The sequence below is a fragment of the Caloenas nicobarica genome, chromosome 3 (genome assembly GCF_036013445.1).
Source record: "Caloenas nicobarica isolate bCalNic1 chromosome 3, bCalNic1.hap1, whole genome shotgun sequence".
NCBI lineage: Eukaryota > Metazoa > Chordata > Aves > Columbiformes > Columbidae > Caloenas > Caloenas nicobarica.
In genome coordinates, this window is record NC_088247.1 from 6,809,030 (window position 1) to 6,825,116 (window position 16,087).

Below are 16,087 nucleotides of genomic sequence, written 5' to 3' on the forward strand. Positions count from 1 at the left end.
ATGTGTTTTCATGGGAACAAGAATACAAAGCAAAGCAGAGGTTTTGTTTTTCTACTGAACTGTACAAATGCCTGTCACTATCATACTTCCCTCTCATTTTAAGTCTACCACTAGTGCTTGTTGGTAGACTGTTACTGTCAACTTGGCTTCTTATAGCTGCACTTTCTTGACTTAAATAAGAATTCGCCTCGACTGACATTCCTTATTGCATGTGCGTGTGCACTAACTTGTATCTAACTGTTGGTGGGTGATTCTTAACAAAGGTTTCTTGTGGATTGCTGTATAGGCTACTGTGGTGCACAAATGCTGCTTTCTGAAAAGTTCCGTTGTTGAGTGGTTTGGGGGGTTTTTTGTTTGTTTTGGGGTTTTTTCATTTGTTTTGTTTTTCCTAAGAAAAGTTGAGGGTATCTTTTTTTGGGGGGAGGAGGTAGGGGAACACAGCTGTTTTTGGTTGAAGTCTTGCATTTGGTGCTGTTGTAAAGTAATGGAAGAAGCTGGAATAAAGCTTTGGCTGGCATATACTGATCAGTGTTTTGTTAATGGCTTGTGTTCTTTCCCTATGCATAGGCCCAAAGGTATGCATACCGAGCATCAAGTGTACCGCTGCAGTTAAGTGTAACCAACCACATTCTGCAGTTACTGGTTCTGTTTTAATGCTAAACAACTTGAGAGCACAGTGAACTATGGTGAATGCTTTAAACATCACATTTATGATACAGCTTAATTGCACTAATGAAAGATGAAGCTTTTCCTGTTAATATAAATTGGGCCCAGCAGAATGGTTTTGCTGCTGCATGTGTCCAGGGCAGTAAGGACTTCTTAAAACAGGTGCAGCTTACCTCACCTTTTATTCTCCACCTTGTGTTGAAAAGGGGTTTCTACTTTCCAGTCCTGTTCTGTGCCCTTGTATGGCACAGGTTGTTCTTCAGGCGCTATGGATTTTTCATGCTGCTATAAAGTTGTAGGAACCCACTATCTCTGACAATGTAATGGTCTGACTGAGTATCACTGCAGATCCCCAGTGTTAGTGTTTTCACAGTAACAGACACACTTGCATGTTGATTCCCTTAACGGAGATAATACATGATAGTAGGCTGGACAGAATTTAATTAAATTGTGAAAAACAAGTCTTAGATGTTGTTGCAATCTCGTGTTAAGATCACAGATTATATAAATATTTAATTACACTGTTAACTGCTTTGCTTGTTCCACTTGAAACAAATAGGCTATAGTTAGTAGTCCCCCATTTTTGCAAGGCTCATTCCTTTAGAAGTCACTTCCATGTGGCAGCTTCAAAGAGTTTAGTTCTAAAAATCGGAGCCCTCTTTAGCCAGCCTCATAGTCAACTGCTTCTGCTGACAGATACAAACAACAATGCTGGTACCTGGACAAAGATGAGTGTCTGGAGAGTATTACAACCATGAAAGACTTCCAGGTGATCAAGCAATGCTTACACTGTCCTTTTTAAAGAGAGTGGTAGAAGTGACACATCTCTTCTGTAATTTCACCTACAACAGTATGACTGACAGTGGTAATAGAGAGATTAACACGAGAGGCACTGTCTGGAGCTTTGCCTAAGGAGAGTTAGAGTTGCTACAAGAGTGACCATTTCAGCAGCTTTTGGAACGGAAACATCCTTTGAGTACAGCAATAAACACAGATCTTAAGGGTGAGTGGATTAAGTTCATATGAAAAGGCCTGTGTCTGAACATGCACCTTTCTCTGCTGTTATTTTAAACCATTTCCTGTGACTCTTAGTAAAATAAGACAGTTTTGAAGACCTTCTTCCATGAGCACCTCTCTGACCAGAAGGAGCAAAAAATCTCCAGATCTCAGCTGTTGTCAGAGTACAGCTGAAATACTAATAACAACTAATAAGTTTAATAACTTTTTTTTCCTTACACTGCAAAGGCTTGCTTGATGCAAACTGAGTTAAAGCTTGGTAAGCAGAACTTCAGTTGAATTCCTTGAAGCTTAATCTCTCTCTCCCTCTCTTCAAACTTGGTTCTAAGGCAAAATCAGAAAGAACACTTAAATTACTACCAAAATATTTTCCCCCAGCTGCCTATAAAGCATAAGTTACCCTGTTGCAGTATTTCAGAGAATCCCATTAACTCATTCAAACTAAAACCTCCCTACATTTTCATTACAATGTAAGCTAATGCCTTATTTTTTGTTCTTGTTCCACACCCCAAAATCTGTGTAGGTGGCCAATGCTATCACATGTCTGAGCAATGTCTGGCCAACATTAGTGTCCTGGTGTCCATGGTGTTTTTCAGTACTTCTTTGTGTTCCTTATTCAGGTTCAGTTGCAGATAAGTCAATATTGGTGCCAGGAATAACATTGGGTCCTACGCCGTCCACAAGAGGATCCCACTTATCGAAGTCTTTATTAAGACCTATAAAATGGGGGAAAGAAAACCCAAGTGGTAGTGAATTAAGTAGTCAGCTTTTTGTAAAGCTACACTGAAAAATTAAATTATATGATGGATGAATCAACTTGGAAAAGTAGGGGAGGAATGATGTATTAGAACAAAACCACTATGTTCCTCCTCGCATTTGCTTATATTACAAAAGTAAGTAACAAACCTCTAGAAAAAGTCTCACTGTTTTTCCTAAACTCTTCTGACACACTTACTTTTGATTTTTTTTTTTAAATTTTTATTCTAAACAGAATGGTTATATAAAAAGCTTTGTAGGAATTAAGTATTAATTTAACTTCATACTTTGATGTAAGCAGGTACTTACTCAAATGTTTCTGCAGGAAGGCTAATGAAGCATGATTGCTTATATCAATAGCTTCATTTGGATCTATTTCTCCTTTTAATTTGAAAAATCTTCCGATCATATCTCCACTCACAAAGGTAAAGTCAGGAAAGCTCTGATGTACTGTCCCCCTGCAAACAGAAAAACAATCAACAGGTTTATAAGAATGCAGTCCTCTGATTAAAAGATGCCAGAGGTCGCACAGATTTCTTCAAAGACAGTCACACATCTTATGCTGTCTTCTCTAGCAGAAGAAGATAAACCAGCTTAATCTCATGAGCACGCAATATTAGCAGCAAATTCTGTCCTAACCACAAGAGGGAGGAAGTTTTCCACATGCTGACTGTAAGTCATCATATTTGCAATGGCAATAAAGCGTAGGCAAAACCTTAAGATCGAGTTGCATCTCTGCTCTAGTCAGGGCATCACTCCACCCAGAACAATATTTAAGGTGTTCAGATACAGGTGATGCATGAGGCCCAGAGAAAAACTTGTGCCCTGGGGCAGGATTACACACCTTGGAGTGTCTTAGACTTTGGGTTACTGGCTGCTTTGAGAGAGGACCCTGTCCCTGCTGTATTGTTGTCTAATTTAAACATGCAGTGAAAACCTGGACTGTCTTTCTGCAGTTCCATGTAACTGAAATGCTCCACCAAGAGTAAAGATTCATCTTCAACCACAGAAATTATGGATTCTGGACAACTCACTTGATAGTGATCATTTTCTTGGTTGTGTCATTGGAGATGAGCTTCTTCATCTTCAAGACATTATCAGCCCACTGGAATTTTTCAGAGTTGATAATAAGCAGCGGTTGCTGGACACTGTTTTGGTAAACGTCATCACCTACTGGAAGCATCCATGGATCGAGGGAAATGCCACACCTGCTGACAACAACTGGATATGGTCACAGAAGCAGAAAGCTTTGTATGAAGTTCTCAGCATGCTTTGATTTGCAGGAGACACGGGAAAGAGAAACTCTCCCTGATATTGAATGGGTAAACAGGTTAATGAATCATTTTGTTTCAAAATGATCTCTGCTCTGGGGGAAGAGAACTGATCCATTATTGCATTTGTCGGTCTCCAGTGCCAGGTGCAACTGGGCACAGGAGCTTCTGCAGGATCCCACAGTATCACGATATAATATGATACAGCTATTATGTTCCACCCGATCCCCACAGCTGATAGAAGCATGACTTGAGAAAACAAGACATGCCAACCCAAACTTTTCTTCAAGAGCTAATTAGTAGTCGGGGCATCTTAGGTAAGGTCCCCTGCTCCAGACCTCCCAAGTGCCAAACACCTCTTGCCTTGTTTTGCATACTTACCTGAATCTTATTTCTTTGCTGAGACTCTCAATAACTGTAGCACCACCAAAAGAGTGTCCCATCACAGCTATTCTGCTAGTATCAACAGAATCCTGCCAAAAAAATCCACGTGCTGTAAGAGACTTTCTTTCCCAAACTTTTTTTTTTTTTTAAGGAATAATTTTTTAGGCGATAGATCCTATTGAAGTAGGAAGAGCATAATTTCACCTCCATTACAATCTATCCAGCTTGGGAAGAGCTGAGAATATGTTCACAGGTCTATGGTGTGATCTTCAGAATAATTTACAAGAAGCAGTTTAGAAATAAAAGAGGGAAACCAGAAGCATTATTAGGCATTTAACAAAACGCAGTCGCTGCCCTTCACTCACCTTTAGGCTACTCCAGTCAAAGTTTGAATTTAGTACATTTGTTACTTCCTCTCCTGAATCGATTTTAAGAATGAGATCGAGAGCTCTGGTACATTCCTGCACTCTTTGCTGCACCTGGGGAGAAAAAGAAGTTGGGGCAGATCAGTGGAAGGAATTATCAGAAAACTCTGAGATTTGACAGCCCTTTGGACACAAGACTTAGGTGATTTTTTTTACCCTTAAGTGCCTGATACAGCAATGACTATTCTGAACCAGAGAATGGAACTGTAAAATGGAACGCTGCCGAAGTCTGACCAACAACAAAACTGACTTTTAGAGGTCTAATGAGTTGAAGCTCTTGCGTAGATCCTCTGCACGTGGAGGAATTTATCTCTGTAACACATGCCAAAGACCTTCCAACTCCTTTGTCCTGTCACTACTCAGAGAAGGAGTTGTTGGGGTGTGCAAAGGCTTAAGTTACACAACTACAAGGAGGGCTGACTCGCTGCTCCTCCTCAGGCTTGTTTTGATGAGAAAATGTCATTACATCACTTGCCTCATTTGCACAATAGCTTTGAAACTGAATTACACTGGAAAACCCCCAAAAAAGAAACAGCCAAGAAGCCCGTCTCATTTTAAATATGTACACAATCTTAAAAAATGTAGTAAAGCTGTTGCAAATAAAGGTTTTCATTGTTCGGTGTAAGAAGTGTTTTTGACTCTGCTATGTCAGTAAAAGAAAAGCTTCAAATAGAACCAAAGAACAGAGGCGTCCTTTGGGAACCACAGTGTGTAGGCAGCCAGCGATATCTGTGCCTCATTGAATTTCAAATAAATCTCCATCTCCTGTCTTCTAGTGAAATTTGCAGCCAACAGCTTCTGGGGGTTATTTGCAAGCTCAGACATGACGTATTTAGACTCGTAAGTGGGATGTTGTATGCACATGGGAAATGACGCTTGCACTGCTGTCTGTATGGCCAGGGAGATAAACACCTCCAGGCAGAGTTTGCATTAGCTGGAAGAAAACACTCCCATATTTTAAAGGGCAAGTCTATGCTTGGAGGACTCATAGAATCATTCTGGTTGGAAGAGACCCTCAAGATCATCAAGTCCAACCACTAACCTCACACTGGCACTAAACCATGTTCCTAAGAACCTCATCTGAATGCCTTTTAAACCCCTCTAGGGATGGTGACTCCACCACTTCTCTGGGCAGCCCGTTCCAATGCCTGACAACCCTTTCTGTGGAGAATTGTTCCTAATATCCAACCTAAACTTCCCTAGTGCAACTTGAGGCCATTTCCTCTCATCCAATCGCTTGTTACGTGGAAGCAGAGACCAGCAAGGAGCTCATCAATACCACCATGTCACATCCAGCATGGATGCTGCTTATAATCAGGAAGTCGGCACTGTTCACGTTGCTACAAACCACGTTAAGCTATGTTGAAGATGATGAAGCAAACTTTCCCCTTAGAGCAGCCATGATTCATCTTGCCACCCAACAGCAAACAAAAGCTAAAGCAAGCCTAAGGCCACACAAACATTGGAATTCAACTCTGTGTCACTTAAAAGACTGAGCTGGGCGGCGAAAGCGTGAAGACACAGAGAAGAAACAGAAAGTCGAGTGGAACCAGAGGAGAAACAACTGACTAAGCTCAAAAGTGCAATTTCTTGAGAAAGCTTTGTTGAGGAACTGGTTTATGCTCTGAAGAAAGCTGTTGTGGGCCTTCCCATCTTCAGGAACACAGGACAGACTTTTTAGCAGGGTCAGTTGTGACAGGACAAGGGGTGATGGTTTTAAACTAAAACAGGGGAGATTCAGGCTGGACACGAGGAAGAAATTTTTTACAATGAGGGTGGTGAAACACTGGCGCAGGTTGCCCAGAAAGGTGGTGGATGAACCATCCCTGGAGACATCCCAGGCCAGGCTGGACGGGGCTCTGAGCAACCTGAGCTGGTGCAGATGTCCCTGCTCATGGCAGGGGTGGACTGGATGAGCTTTGAAGGTCCCTTCCAACCCAAACTATTTTGCGATTCTATGAGTCTATGACTTTGTGCATTTTTATACATCCCCTGAGTTATGGCCAAAGGGAAAGAGCCTGAACACACCGCTGCTGCCTCACTCCCCAGAGCACAGACCCAGGACAGGTACCTGCTTGTGGCGCAAACAACGCTCTTCCTCGCCGGTTTTTAGTTTCCTGTAGTAGATCCACTCCTTCTCCATGTTTGATGTAGACTCTTCTGGTTCAGAAACTGACTTTTTTTTACAATAATACGTTGCTGAAGCAGATTCATCTCTGTAATATCAACAAAAGGTTATTTCTGGGGACGTACTCCGTTTGGTTTGAGATGAAGTCAGCAGAAGTTTCAGATTTCACTTCTCTCATGAGATCCGGCTCCCAACCAGTGCTGCTGCAATCACAACTGAGTGTAGACAGACCTTCTAAATAATGCAATAACCCCAGCAAAATTCCCACCTCCTTCATATTCTCCAGGTTCTAACAATAAGAGAGAGAAAAATAGCATGCCTGAAGAATGATGAATGATATCCACCCTGGGACTTCTCATTCAAGGGCTTCTCTAAGCAAATCTCCTTTACTTAGCTAAGAGTTGAACTAGAAAAACAGGGGGCATGGGCAGGGCTGAAAAAGATGTGTTAGTTTTTCTTTTTTAAAAAAAATCACAAGTTCTTCTTTAGCATAAATAACATTCTATTTGACGTGAGAAAGTTTCTTTCCATCAGAACTCAAAAATGTGCAGTATACACACCTGTGCTCCACGGCAGCCACTATAAAGCCCTGAGAAGCCATCTCTATGCAAATTGCAGAATAGATCGTCCTGCAATCAAAACCACGCTATGGTGAGATACGTGCATACGTAATTATTTCAATTACACTTAAATGTTGACCACACTACATACGCACCCATTCAGTATCTCTTCTGCTTGAACTTACCAGACAGCAGAGCAGGCTTTTGTATGCCAGGCACAAAAGCCTGTTCACAAAACCTTGTTACTGTTTTTCTGCCTATTCAGAAGGAAAAATGCGAATGATTTTTTAAAAGCAGCACACACGACACATTGCATCTTCAAAAGTGCTGCCCAAAAATCAACTAGCAAATCATAAATCATCACAACATGCTTATGGATGGGCAAATACCTTCACCCCTAAAATACAAAGGGGAAAACACAAATAAATACATCCACCCTGCTTTCATTTACTGCTATTGATTTCGGTGGAGGCACACTGATACACAGCAGCCTGTTCTTCAAATCTGTTTCAATTTCACAGGGATCTCAATCCCCCTATTGAAAATCTGTTCAGAACCACCCTTGGAGATTGCTGTCTCCATGGACGACAAAAATAGTTTGTCAACAAACTGCAGAATTACCGAAAAGCTCCAAGTCCATGGGAAAAAACGAGGAGTGGGTATTTTTCTCCCGGCTTAAAAGCAGCATTTGATTTTGCAGGACAGGTCACCGAACCTAAATAAAAATCAAAACATATGTCATTATTACTGGAATGAGAGAAAGTGTGTGTTCTTGTGGGAGAGACCCTGAGAATCTGGTAACTACTGATTTCAGAGCGTTCATCTGAAGATAAAGTACCAAATCTCATCCTTAAAATATAAAAGACAAATATGGATTTGATTCTGAAAATACTTTCTATTTGGTAGAAGATACTTTACTTCTCTTCCTCCCATCCACAGCCTACCACAGGCCTGTGTATCTCTTAAATCATAAAAGAACAGATTTTCAGCAATAGTCAGGCATCCAAATTTTGTAGGTGTTCAGAGCTTAGTATCTATCTGACCTTTGCATATCTGCAAATATCCCTGTGGGATTTAAATCCCAACACGTAGCTGCAGCTTATCCAAGCTCTTCCTAGAGCAAATTGCCAAAATACTCCTACTCATTGCAGCCAGGAACCACGATTTTGCCTGAGAACTCGTTTTCAGTCCTGCAGCAATAACACGCTGCTCACGGAGCAGTGAGGCAACGACCTGCACACAGAGCTCACGTCCTTGCACCACTAAAGGAATAAACCCAAAACCTGGCTTACCAACGTAGTACTGGAAAAGCCTTTCTCCGACAACTCGGTACATGTTGAGGAAGTCAGAGAGCCCCTGGTAGTACTCTTTATCTGGGATCCACGCTGCCTCTTCATTATCTGTGGCATCACATGGATAATACAGGCGCAAGAAGCTTCCCTGGGATTAGAGGAAAAGAAAAAAAAAAAAAGGGAAGTTTCATATTTATTTATATATGGCAGAAAAAAAGGAAGAGAAAAACATTTATGTCAAGGGCTTCAGATGTAAGAATGACAACTAAAGAGAATTAAGAGAATCTCATGAGAAAATTATTATCCTATACAGGCTTTGATACCAATCTTATGCCACTATTTTTTTGTCCCTGCAATGAATTTAAAGTGGCACGACTGTTGGCATCCAGGTAGAGATACACATCACCGTCTCTAGGTTACCCTATGGCTAATTCAAACCGCTCCATTTAATTAAGTTAATCATTATAATCACTCGCTACCTCTTTGTTCTATTGATTTCTTTACCTTGCTGCCCCCAAACATCTTGCTGGCTCTTTTCTCCTGTCTTCCCCGCTATGCCACACTTAGGGGAACGGTCCATTTAACTGGGGTGACTGTGTCCCCATCACCCTTCTGCTGTTGCTTTCTTTGCACCAGTGAATCTCACGGAGCTGTCACTGACCCAATCCACCTTGCTAAACTTGGGGGGGGAAAAGGACTCTCCTAGAATTATTTTTCCACTAGGCTGGCAAGACCAATTTTCCCTTGAGGCTGGTTTCTGGAAGTGTGGCCCAGCAGAGGGGACGCGGGTAGAGTCAGGGGCATGGTCTGAATGTGGCTACAGTGTTCCTGGCTAACCAGAGCCAAAGGCTGCCAGTGAAGCTCTGGGGCAGCTGCACGGCCAAGAAATGCAATGTATTGTTCTCCCTCCTCACCAACATGTTTACAAGTCTGTAATGGTCCATCTCTCTAACCACAATTTTGTTGACATGTGTTTTATCTGCCTCTGTTTCTTACCACCGGTTTGGATCACCTCTCACTGTCTGATCTCCAGGTCTTCCAGGAAACCACTCAAGCTTTCCACATTCACGTGGACCCTCCATACTCCCCCTGTGCGTGTTTTTCCTGCGCAGACAGCAGCAATGTACCAAGGCACACCTTACAGCGGGTCTCCAGGCAGATGAACTGTGTGTAATTTGCGTTCTTACTTCCTGCTTTGCAAGGGAATTTGCGACACACTGTTCAAATTCACTGTCTTGCTTCAACTGCACTTTTGTTTTAACAAGTCAAATCTAGGGTCAAAAAGAACATGAGCTTTGGAATAGAGTCCTGTGTCTTGAACACTAATTTATCAGTGTCATACACAATGTTTACCAAAAGCTTGTTTAATGAAGCTTGTTTCTATTTACTCGTCAGACTTAACCTTTGACATAAAGACCGCTGAGAAAGAAATCATCAAACCTTCATTTGTACAGGCAATGATATTAATTTTATCGCAGAGTAGTCCCAGTGAACTTCCCTGGGTGACCAACTGCTCACTGGAAAGAGGTTCATTATCTATGCTTGAGAAAACTGTAGCTGTACAGATTGCTAATCTAAGAAAAACACACGGGGCGATGGCAAAGAGAAACTAATTGCTTCCTTGTGCTAATACACAGTAAACTCAGCAAAGGAAAATGTATGAATAACCAGTACAAACTGATCAGAAATTCCACTATACCTGGACAGTCCGAGGAGTAAAACCACAGTTTAAATGCAGCTGTATTCTCATGGGAAAATTAAAAAGCAAGAGGATTTGAAATGGAAACTCATAAGTGAGCTCATTATCTGGCTAATACGTACTGTCCCCATCTACTCATCGTGGCTTCTCTCTGTAATAACTGCTTGCAGAATTGACATCCCGTTCTTTTTCAGAAAGATAAAATTTAGAGAAGACATCTCATGCTTTACCCTGCAGCTGAAAAGCTACGTACCCTCATCACCAAATCCTGTTGGGATCTTTGTGATGAGAACAGCTACAGTCACATACGGAGTCTCTCCAGGAGCAGAAGGGAATCACAGAATAGAATCGCAGAATAGTTTGGGTTGGAAAGGACCTTCAAAGCTCATCCCGTCCCACCCCTGCCATGAGCAGGGACATCTTCATCAGCTCAGGTTGCTCAGAGCCCCGTCCAGCCTGGCCTGGGATGTCTCCAGGGATGGGGCATCCACCACCTCTCTGGCCAAACTGGGCCAGGGTCTCACTACCCTCGTTGTAAAAAAATTTCTTCCTTGTGTCTGGCCTGAATCTCCCCTCCTTTAGTTCAAAACCGTCACTCCTTGTCCTATCGCAACAGGCTCTGCTAAAAGGTCTGTCCCCATCTTTCTTACAGGTCCATTTTAAGTACAGAAAGGCTACTATTGTACTATTGTAGGTCTCCCCAGAGCCTTCCCTTCTCCAGGCTGAAAGCGGTGGATGGGAAGAAGCCCATGGGTCCCAGGAGGACACAGCTTCTCTGCAGCGCCTTGCATAGACGAGTCAGGAAGACACAGATATTAGGAGGAGGGAGGAAGTAGCCATGGGCAAGAATTGCAGCTGACCGTCTGGTAAACTGAACCAATTCCTGGAGACACCTGTTTTTTCCTGAGCTGTGCCCAGGACACATCCTACATTGGGACGGAGAGGATAGAAAGCTCAGCCATGGAGCATCCCTGTACACAGAGACCTTCTGTTTGATCCACCTGTTAAACTACAGTGAGTTGTTTCATAAACATAGCGGCTTAAATCCAAAGGAGGCAGAACCAAGAGCTTTACCTCAACTGCATCTCCCGTCATCAGGTCCGTACATCCAACCGAGTGCGGTCCCTTTCCTTCTGGGATCCTGTAAAACTTCCCAGTGCTGCGGCTCCCCATTTCCATTGGTGCTTTTGCTGTTAAACCTGGGGAAAAACACAGAGCAAATAAAAAGACTGCCATGGCCTGTGTGACCACTTCACCCACCCCGAAAAAAAATTGAGTGTGTCGAAGGTCCAGGAGTAGGAAATTCAAAGCTGAGCTGATGAGAACCTGCTTATGAGAATCAGGGAGCTGAAATCCCGAGTCACCAGCCTGACCTGCTCTATTAGGGAATATTCTTGGAGAAGAGTGTCTTTAGTCCCGAGGGTCGGACGACAGCGTGCACCAAACCGAAAGGCAGGATGGAAACACCTGTCTGGGGACAGCGCGGTGGCACTCGGGAGGTCGAGGCGCAGAGCAGCGGCAGTCGCGCTTCTTGGGCATGAAGATGGAAGAAAAAGTGGAGAGTTTCAGACATGAGGGCAGTTCCCTCCCTGCCTGGCTACGAACTAGAGCTGCTCCTCCTCGGACGAAGGGCAGAGAGGGAAGAAGCTTTTGTGGTTTCTCGGTAAACAACGCCGTCCTACGCAGCCGGGGAGAAGGACGCCAAGGAGAAAAACAACGCGTTTTTTCAAGAGGATTGGAGAGGAAAGGAAGGGCTGCCCGTGCAGGAGAGGTCGTTGGGAAGGTCTGACCGTCCCCAGCCCGTACCTGGGGTGCCACGTCCGAGCCAGGCTGGCCCTGGGGGAGAGCAGAGCTCGGGGGGAGCCCGCCGCATCCCCGCCTCAGGCAGCCGCCGGGAGCCGCGTCCCCTGCCCCTCGCTCCGCCAGCCGGCTTGCGGCTGACCCGCCGCGTTTCCGTGGGAGAGACCCGGCGCCACCCTCCGGCGCTCGGCGCGCCCGCTCCCCCGCAGCCGCGGGGCCGGGCGGGACGCCGCGGCCGCTCCTCCCCGGAAAGGGCCGTTCTGCCGCCGGGAGCGCGGAGCCGCGTGTGTCGCCGGGATGGTGCGGAAGCTGAAATACCACGAGCAGAAGCTGCTGCGGCGGCTGGACCTGGTGAACTGGGAGGCGTCGGCGGGGAACTTGGCCGAGGTGAAGGCGCTGCGGCGGTACCGGCTGGGCCGGCGGGAGGACTACGTGCAGTACAAGGCGCTCGCCCGCGCCGTCCGCGCCTTGGCCCGGCGGCTCCGCGACCTGGGCCCGGCCAGCGCCGCCTTCCGCGCCCGCTGCGCCGCCGCCTTGCTGGAGAAGCTGTACGGGCTGGGGCTGCTGAGCGACCGGCGCTCCCTGGCCGCCTGCGAGAGCCTCTCGGCCGCCGCCTTCTGCCGCCGCCGCCTGCCCTGCCTGCTGGTGAAGCTGCGGATGGCGCAGAGCCTGCGCCACGCCGTCACCTTCGTGGAGCAGGGACACGTCCGTGTGGGGCCCGAGGTGGTGACCGACCCCGCTCTCCTCGTCCCCCGCGCCGTGGAGGACTTCATCACCTGGGTGGATGCTTCTCGGCTGCGGCAGAAGGTTCTGGACTACAACCAGGAGCGCGATGACTTCGACCTGGCCGCCTAGGGATGCGCCGGCCCGCCCGGCATCGGCTGCCCTCGCTTCTCTGCCCCTGCCCCTTGGGACACGCGTAAAACCGTCAGATATTTAACCCCCCCCTCCAAACACACCAGGAAGGGGCGCGAGGAGGACACGTACTCACTCCTAGTAAAGTATTGCTCTGCGCCTGCCTCCCCTTCGCAGCTACCGGCTCCGTTCATCCGCACAGAGGAACGTCCCTTCCACATCCATCGCTCCAAGAAAACATCTGATAACCCAGCTCCTTCATACTCACATCCCGTAAAGCAAAAGTGCTTCGAAAGGTCCCTGCCTGGACACGGTCAGGTGTCAGTGCTCGGCTGCTAATAATAACCGCTGGACGGGTTTTAAGCCCGGCTGAGCGGCTCTTTTAGGACTGAGCTTGGCAGCTTCGCTGCTGCTTTTCTAAGAATTGCCACGAAAGATTGATGGTTCTTCCATCAGCTGACGGTGCGCAGTGACCAGAGGAGCTGCTCCTGGAAGGGTTTTCTCTTGATACGGAGGAACGCGTATATGGGGGGAAATGCAGGGGGTTGTTTGGGGTCAGGAGTATCGAGGAGGCCAAGTACTGCCTTTCTGGAACTGTAAAAATATAGCCAAAAATAGAATTAAAAGAAAAGCAAACTTTATTTTCGTGTGAATTTGTAAAGGGAAGTTTGATACTCTTTGAGTTCAGTGTCTTTGCTGCCTGGGGTTCCAGCTGACAATTAAGCATAATTTACGGAGCAGGATCTGATGAGAGGTGTTGGAGCAAAAGCTGTCCTGACCATAACTGCAAATCTGGAGGGAATTTTTGCATTTAGCACATAAGCCAAACAAAAATTGGTACCTGAGGGGAGCCTCAGGCCTTCTGGGGCTGTTGGGATCTTTATTCTTCTTTGAAGCGCGGAAAAGCAAAAATAAAACAGTCATTTTAAGTTGCTGAAGAAATGTGTGTGATATTCGATGATGTAATTTCTCTGAGGGTTTCTTTTAATTTTAAAATATGCCAGTAAGCCCTGTTTGTCATCTTGCAGAATGTGGTGGTTTTTTTTTTCTTTTTAATGTAATTTTTTAATGTTTTTTGCTGGAAATGCTTGCTTTCCCTTACCCAGGACTATGAAAGGATTTGGCAGGAGGTTTAGGAGGGGAGCTGTGACTGCCTGTCCCGCATCCAAAGGGCTGGAATTCAGCTGCAGCCACCGCCCTGGCTCTGGATGCTTTAGTGTGGCTTTTCTGAATGGGAAAGGTGTTTAGGGGAAAGGTGTTTTGGGGTTATCAAACCAGGACCAGAAACTCATTCAATATTATGGCTGGTTTTTGAAATGCAAACTAAATACTAAAATTCCTACCGGTCTTGTAAGCCAAATGTATTAAAGCAGAGCATTAACTTTTAAAGCAATAATAGATATCAAGAAAATTATACAAAAGAGGTAGGGAAACCATTTGCTTATCCTATGAACCACTTCTGTTTATGCTTGAATTTATTTCAGTAAAACATCACCTGTAGCACCTTAAAAACCCTTTTCTCAGGGCATGCACCTTGCTTATGGTAAGAAACACAAATTGAAAAGACAGTTCACATCTGTAGTGTGGCTTTTCTTTAACACCTTTCCAGCTTTTGTCCAGAAAAAACATCATAATCCCTTGGAAAATTCAGAAGGTGACTAAGTTGGGTGCAGGTAAAAATGCTGTGTTTGCTCTGCTTTACTCTTTTGGGGGAATTTAAATAGCAGCACAGTGACATGCCCTGTGCAGGGCATTTTGCTACGCAAATGCTAAACTGGTGCTGTGCCCAGTTTGTCCAGCCCATGAAGGAACAGCAGAAAAGGAAATCTCCACCTTCCAGCCTGTTACCCTCTGTGGTTTACATCATCAACCTGGGTTTTTTGTCATAAACCAACTTTTCGTCATTCATCTGTGCACCTCCAGCACCTTCTGTAGCAGAAGACAAACAACCCAAAAACCTGTAGGCTGTTTAATTACTCTAGGGCAGTTGAAGTTAATTGATTTCCCTATGGATGCTGTGGGATAACAGCATTCATCACAGAATGTCAGGGATTGGAAGGGACCTCGAAAGCTCATCCAGTCCAATCCCCCCGCCGGAGCAGGAACACCCAGATGAGGTTACACAGGAAGGTGTCCAGGCGGGTTGGAATGTCTCCAGAGAAGGAGAATCCACAACCTCCCTGGGCAGCCTGTTCCAGGCTCTGTCACCCTCACTGAGAAGAAGTTTCTTCTCAAATTTAAGTGGAACCTCTTGTGTTTTTTGCCCCTTGTCCTATCACTGGTTGTCACCGAGAAGAGCCTGGCTCCATCCTCCTGACACTCACCCTTTACATATTTATAAACATTAATGAGGTCACCCCTCAGTCTCCTCCAAGCTCAAGAGCCCCAGCTCCTCAGCCTTTCCTTACACGGGAGATGCTCCACTCCCTTCAGCATCTTTGTGGCCCTGCGCTGGACTCTCTCCAGCAGTTCCCTGTCCTTCCTGAACTGAGGGGCCCAGAACTGGACACAATATTCCAGATGAGGTCTCACCAGGGCAGAGTAGAGGGGAAGGAGAACCTCTCTCGACCTACTAACCATCACCCCCACGCTCATCCTGCAGTATTGGAAATCAAATCCTAGTGTGCTTTTTAAGAAACGCATCAGGTTCTGTCTGTATATGTTTGTGTCTGTCTCAAGTCTGGAAGTCTGTGTCCCCGCTGGTTTTACAGTAGCTGAGACCTGAGATACGTGTCTGGCTTCTAAACTTTTAACAGCCCCAGCCCACGCACGTCTCAGCCGGGTCCACGTTTATCACACGATAAACACCGCGGCGTCCAGATCCGAAAATGAAAGTTACATCTGGCAGCAGCACCCCCACATTCTTGCTCGTGGTTGCAATCAGGCAGATAATGGCTTCCTCATGCTTAATGGTGTTTTTGCCTTTAGCTTGTGGGTTTGAGTTTGTTTGGCAGAGCCGACGTGCTGTGGCTGTGGCCGGGCGGTTCCCGCAGCGGCTCCGGAGCCGGGGATTGAAAGGGAGCAGGAAGCAGCTCCGACAGCTTTTCCTGGCTCTTGGATAAACACGGAAGCTTTTTTAAAATCCCAAGACTGCGTCCAACGTCAGTAGAAATCAGTGTTGGCTTCTGTGGGTCTCTGTGAGCTCAGGCAGGGACGTGGTTTGGCATTGTGCATTTTGGGCCAGATCCTGCAAACTCTCCCCTCCAGTGGTCCAGGGGCTTGTGGCAGGAGAGC

At 45.6% G+C, this 16,087-nt stretch overlaps 2 protein-coding genes across 4 annotated transcripts; one reads left to right on the forward strand and one right to left on the reverse strand.

The window, feature by feature from the left end:
- Window positions 1-42: 42 nt before the first annotated feature.
- Window positions 43-13,432, reverse strand: PLA2G7 (phospholipase A2 group VII). 3 transcript variants are annotated; one of them, XM_065631183.1, is made up of 11 exons: window positions 12,990-13,432; window positions 11,273-11,397; window positions 8,500-8,647; window positions 7,829-7,922; window positions 7,208-7,276; window positions 6,591-6,735; window positions 4,460-4,573; window positions 4,092-4,183; window positions 3,474-3,647; window positions 2,749-2,897; window positions 43-2,399 (listed from the first exon to the last, which is right to left on the reverse strand). In XM_065631183.1, exons 1-11 carry the CDS (start codon window positions 13,072-13,074, stop codon window positions 2,296-2,298), a joined length of 1,299 nt encoding a protein of 432 aa, XP_065487255.1. In that variant the 5' UTR covers window positions 13,075-13,432; the 3' UTR covers window positions 43-2,295. The 3 variants fall into 3 exon arrangements, with proteins under 3 accessions (XP_065487255.1, XP_065487254.1, XP_065487256.1); XM_065631182.1 differs by having other exon boundaries at window positions 3,474-3,650; XM_065631184.1 differs by having other exon boundaries at window positions 3,474-3,650; window positions 12,986-13,432.
- Window positions 12,082-13,494, forward strand: IMP3 (IMP U3 small nucleolar ribonucleoprotein 3). Its single transcript, XM_065631185.1, has one exon. The coding sequence runs from the start codon at window positions 12,296-12,298 to the stop codon at window positions 12,851-12,853; it is 558 nt and encodes a 185-aa protein (XP_065487257.1). The 5' UTR covers window positions 12,082-12,295; the 3' UTR covers window positions 12,854-13,494.
- The last annotated feature ends 2,593 nt before the right edge of the window (window positions 13,495-16,087 follow it).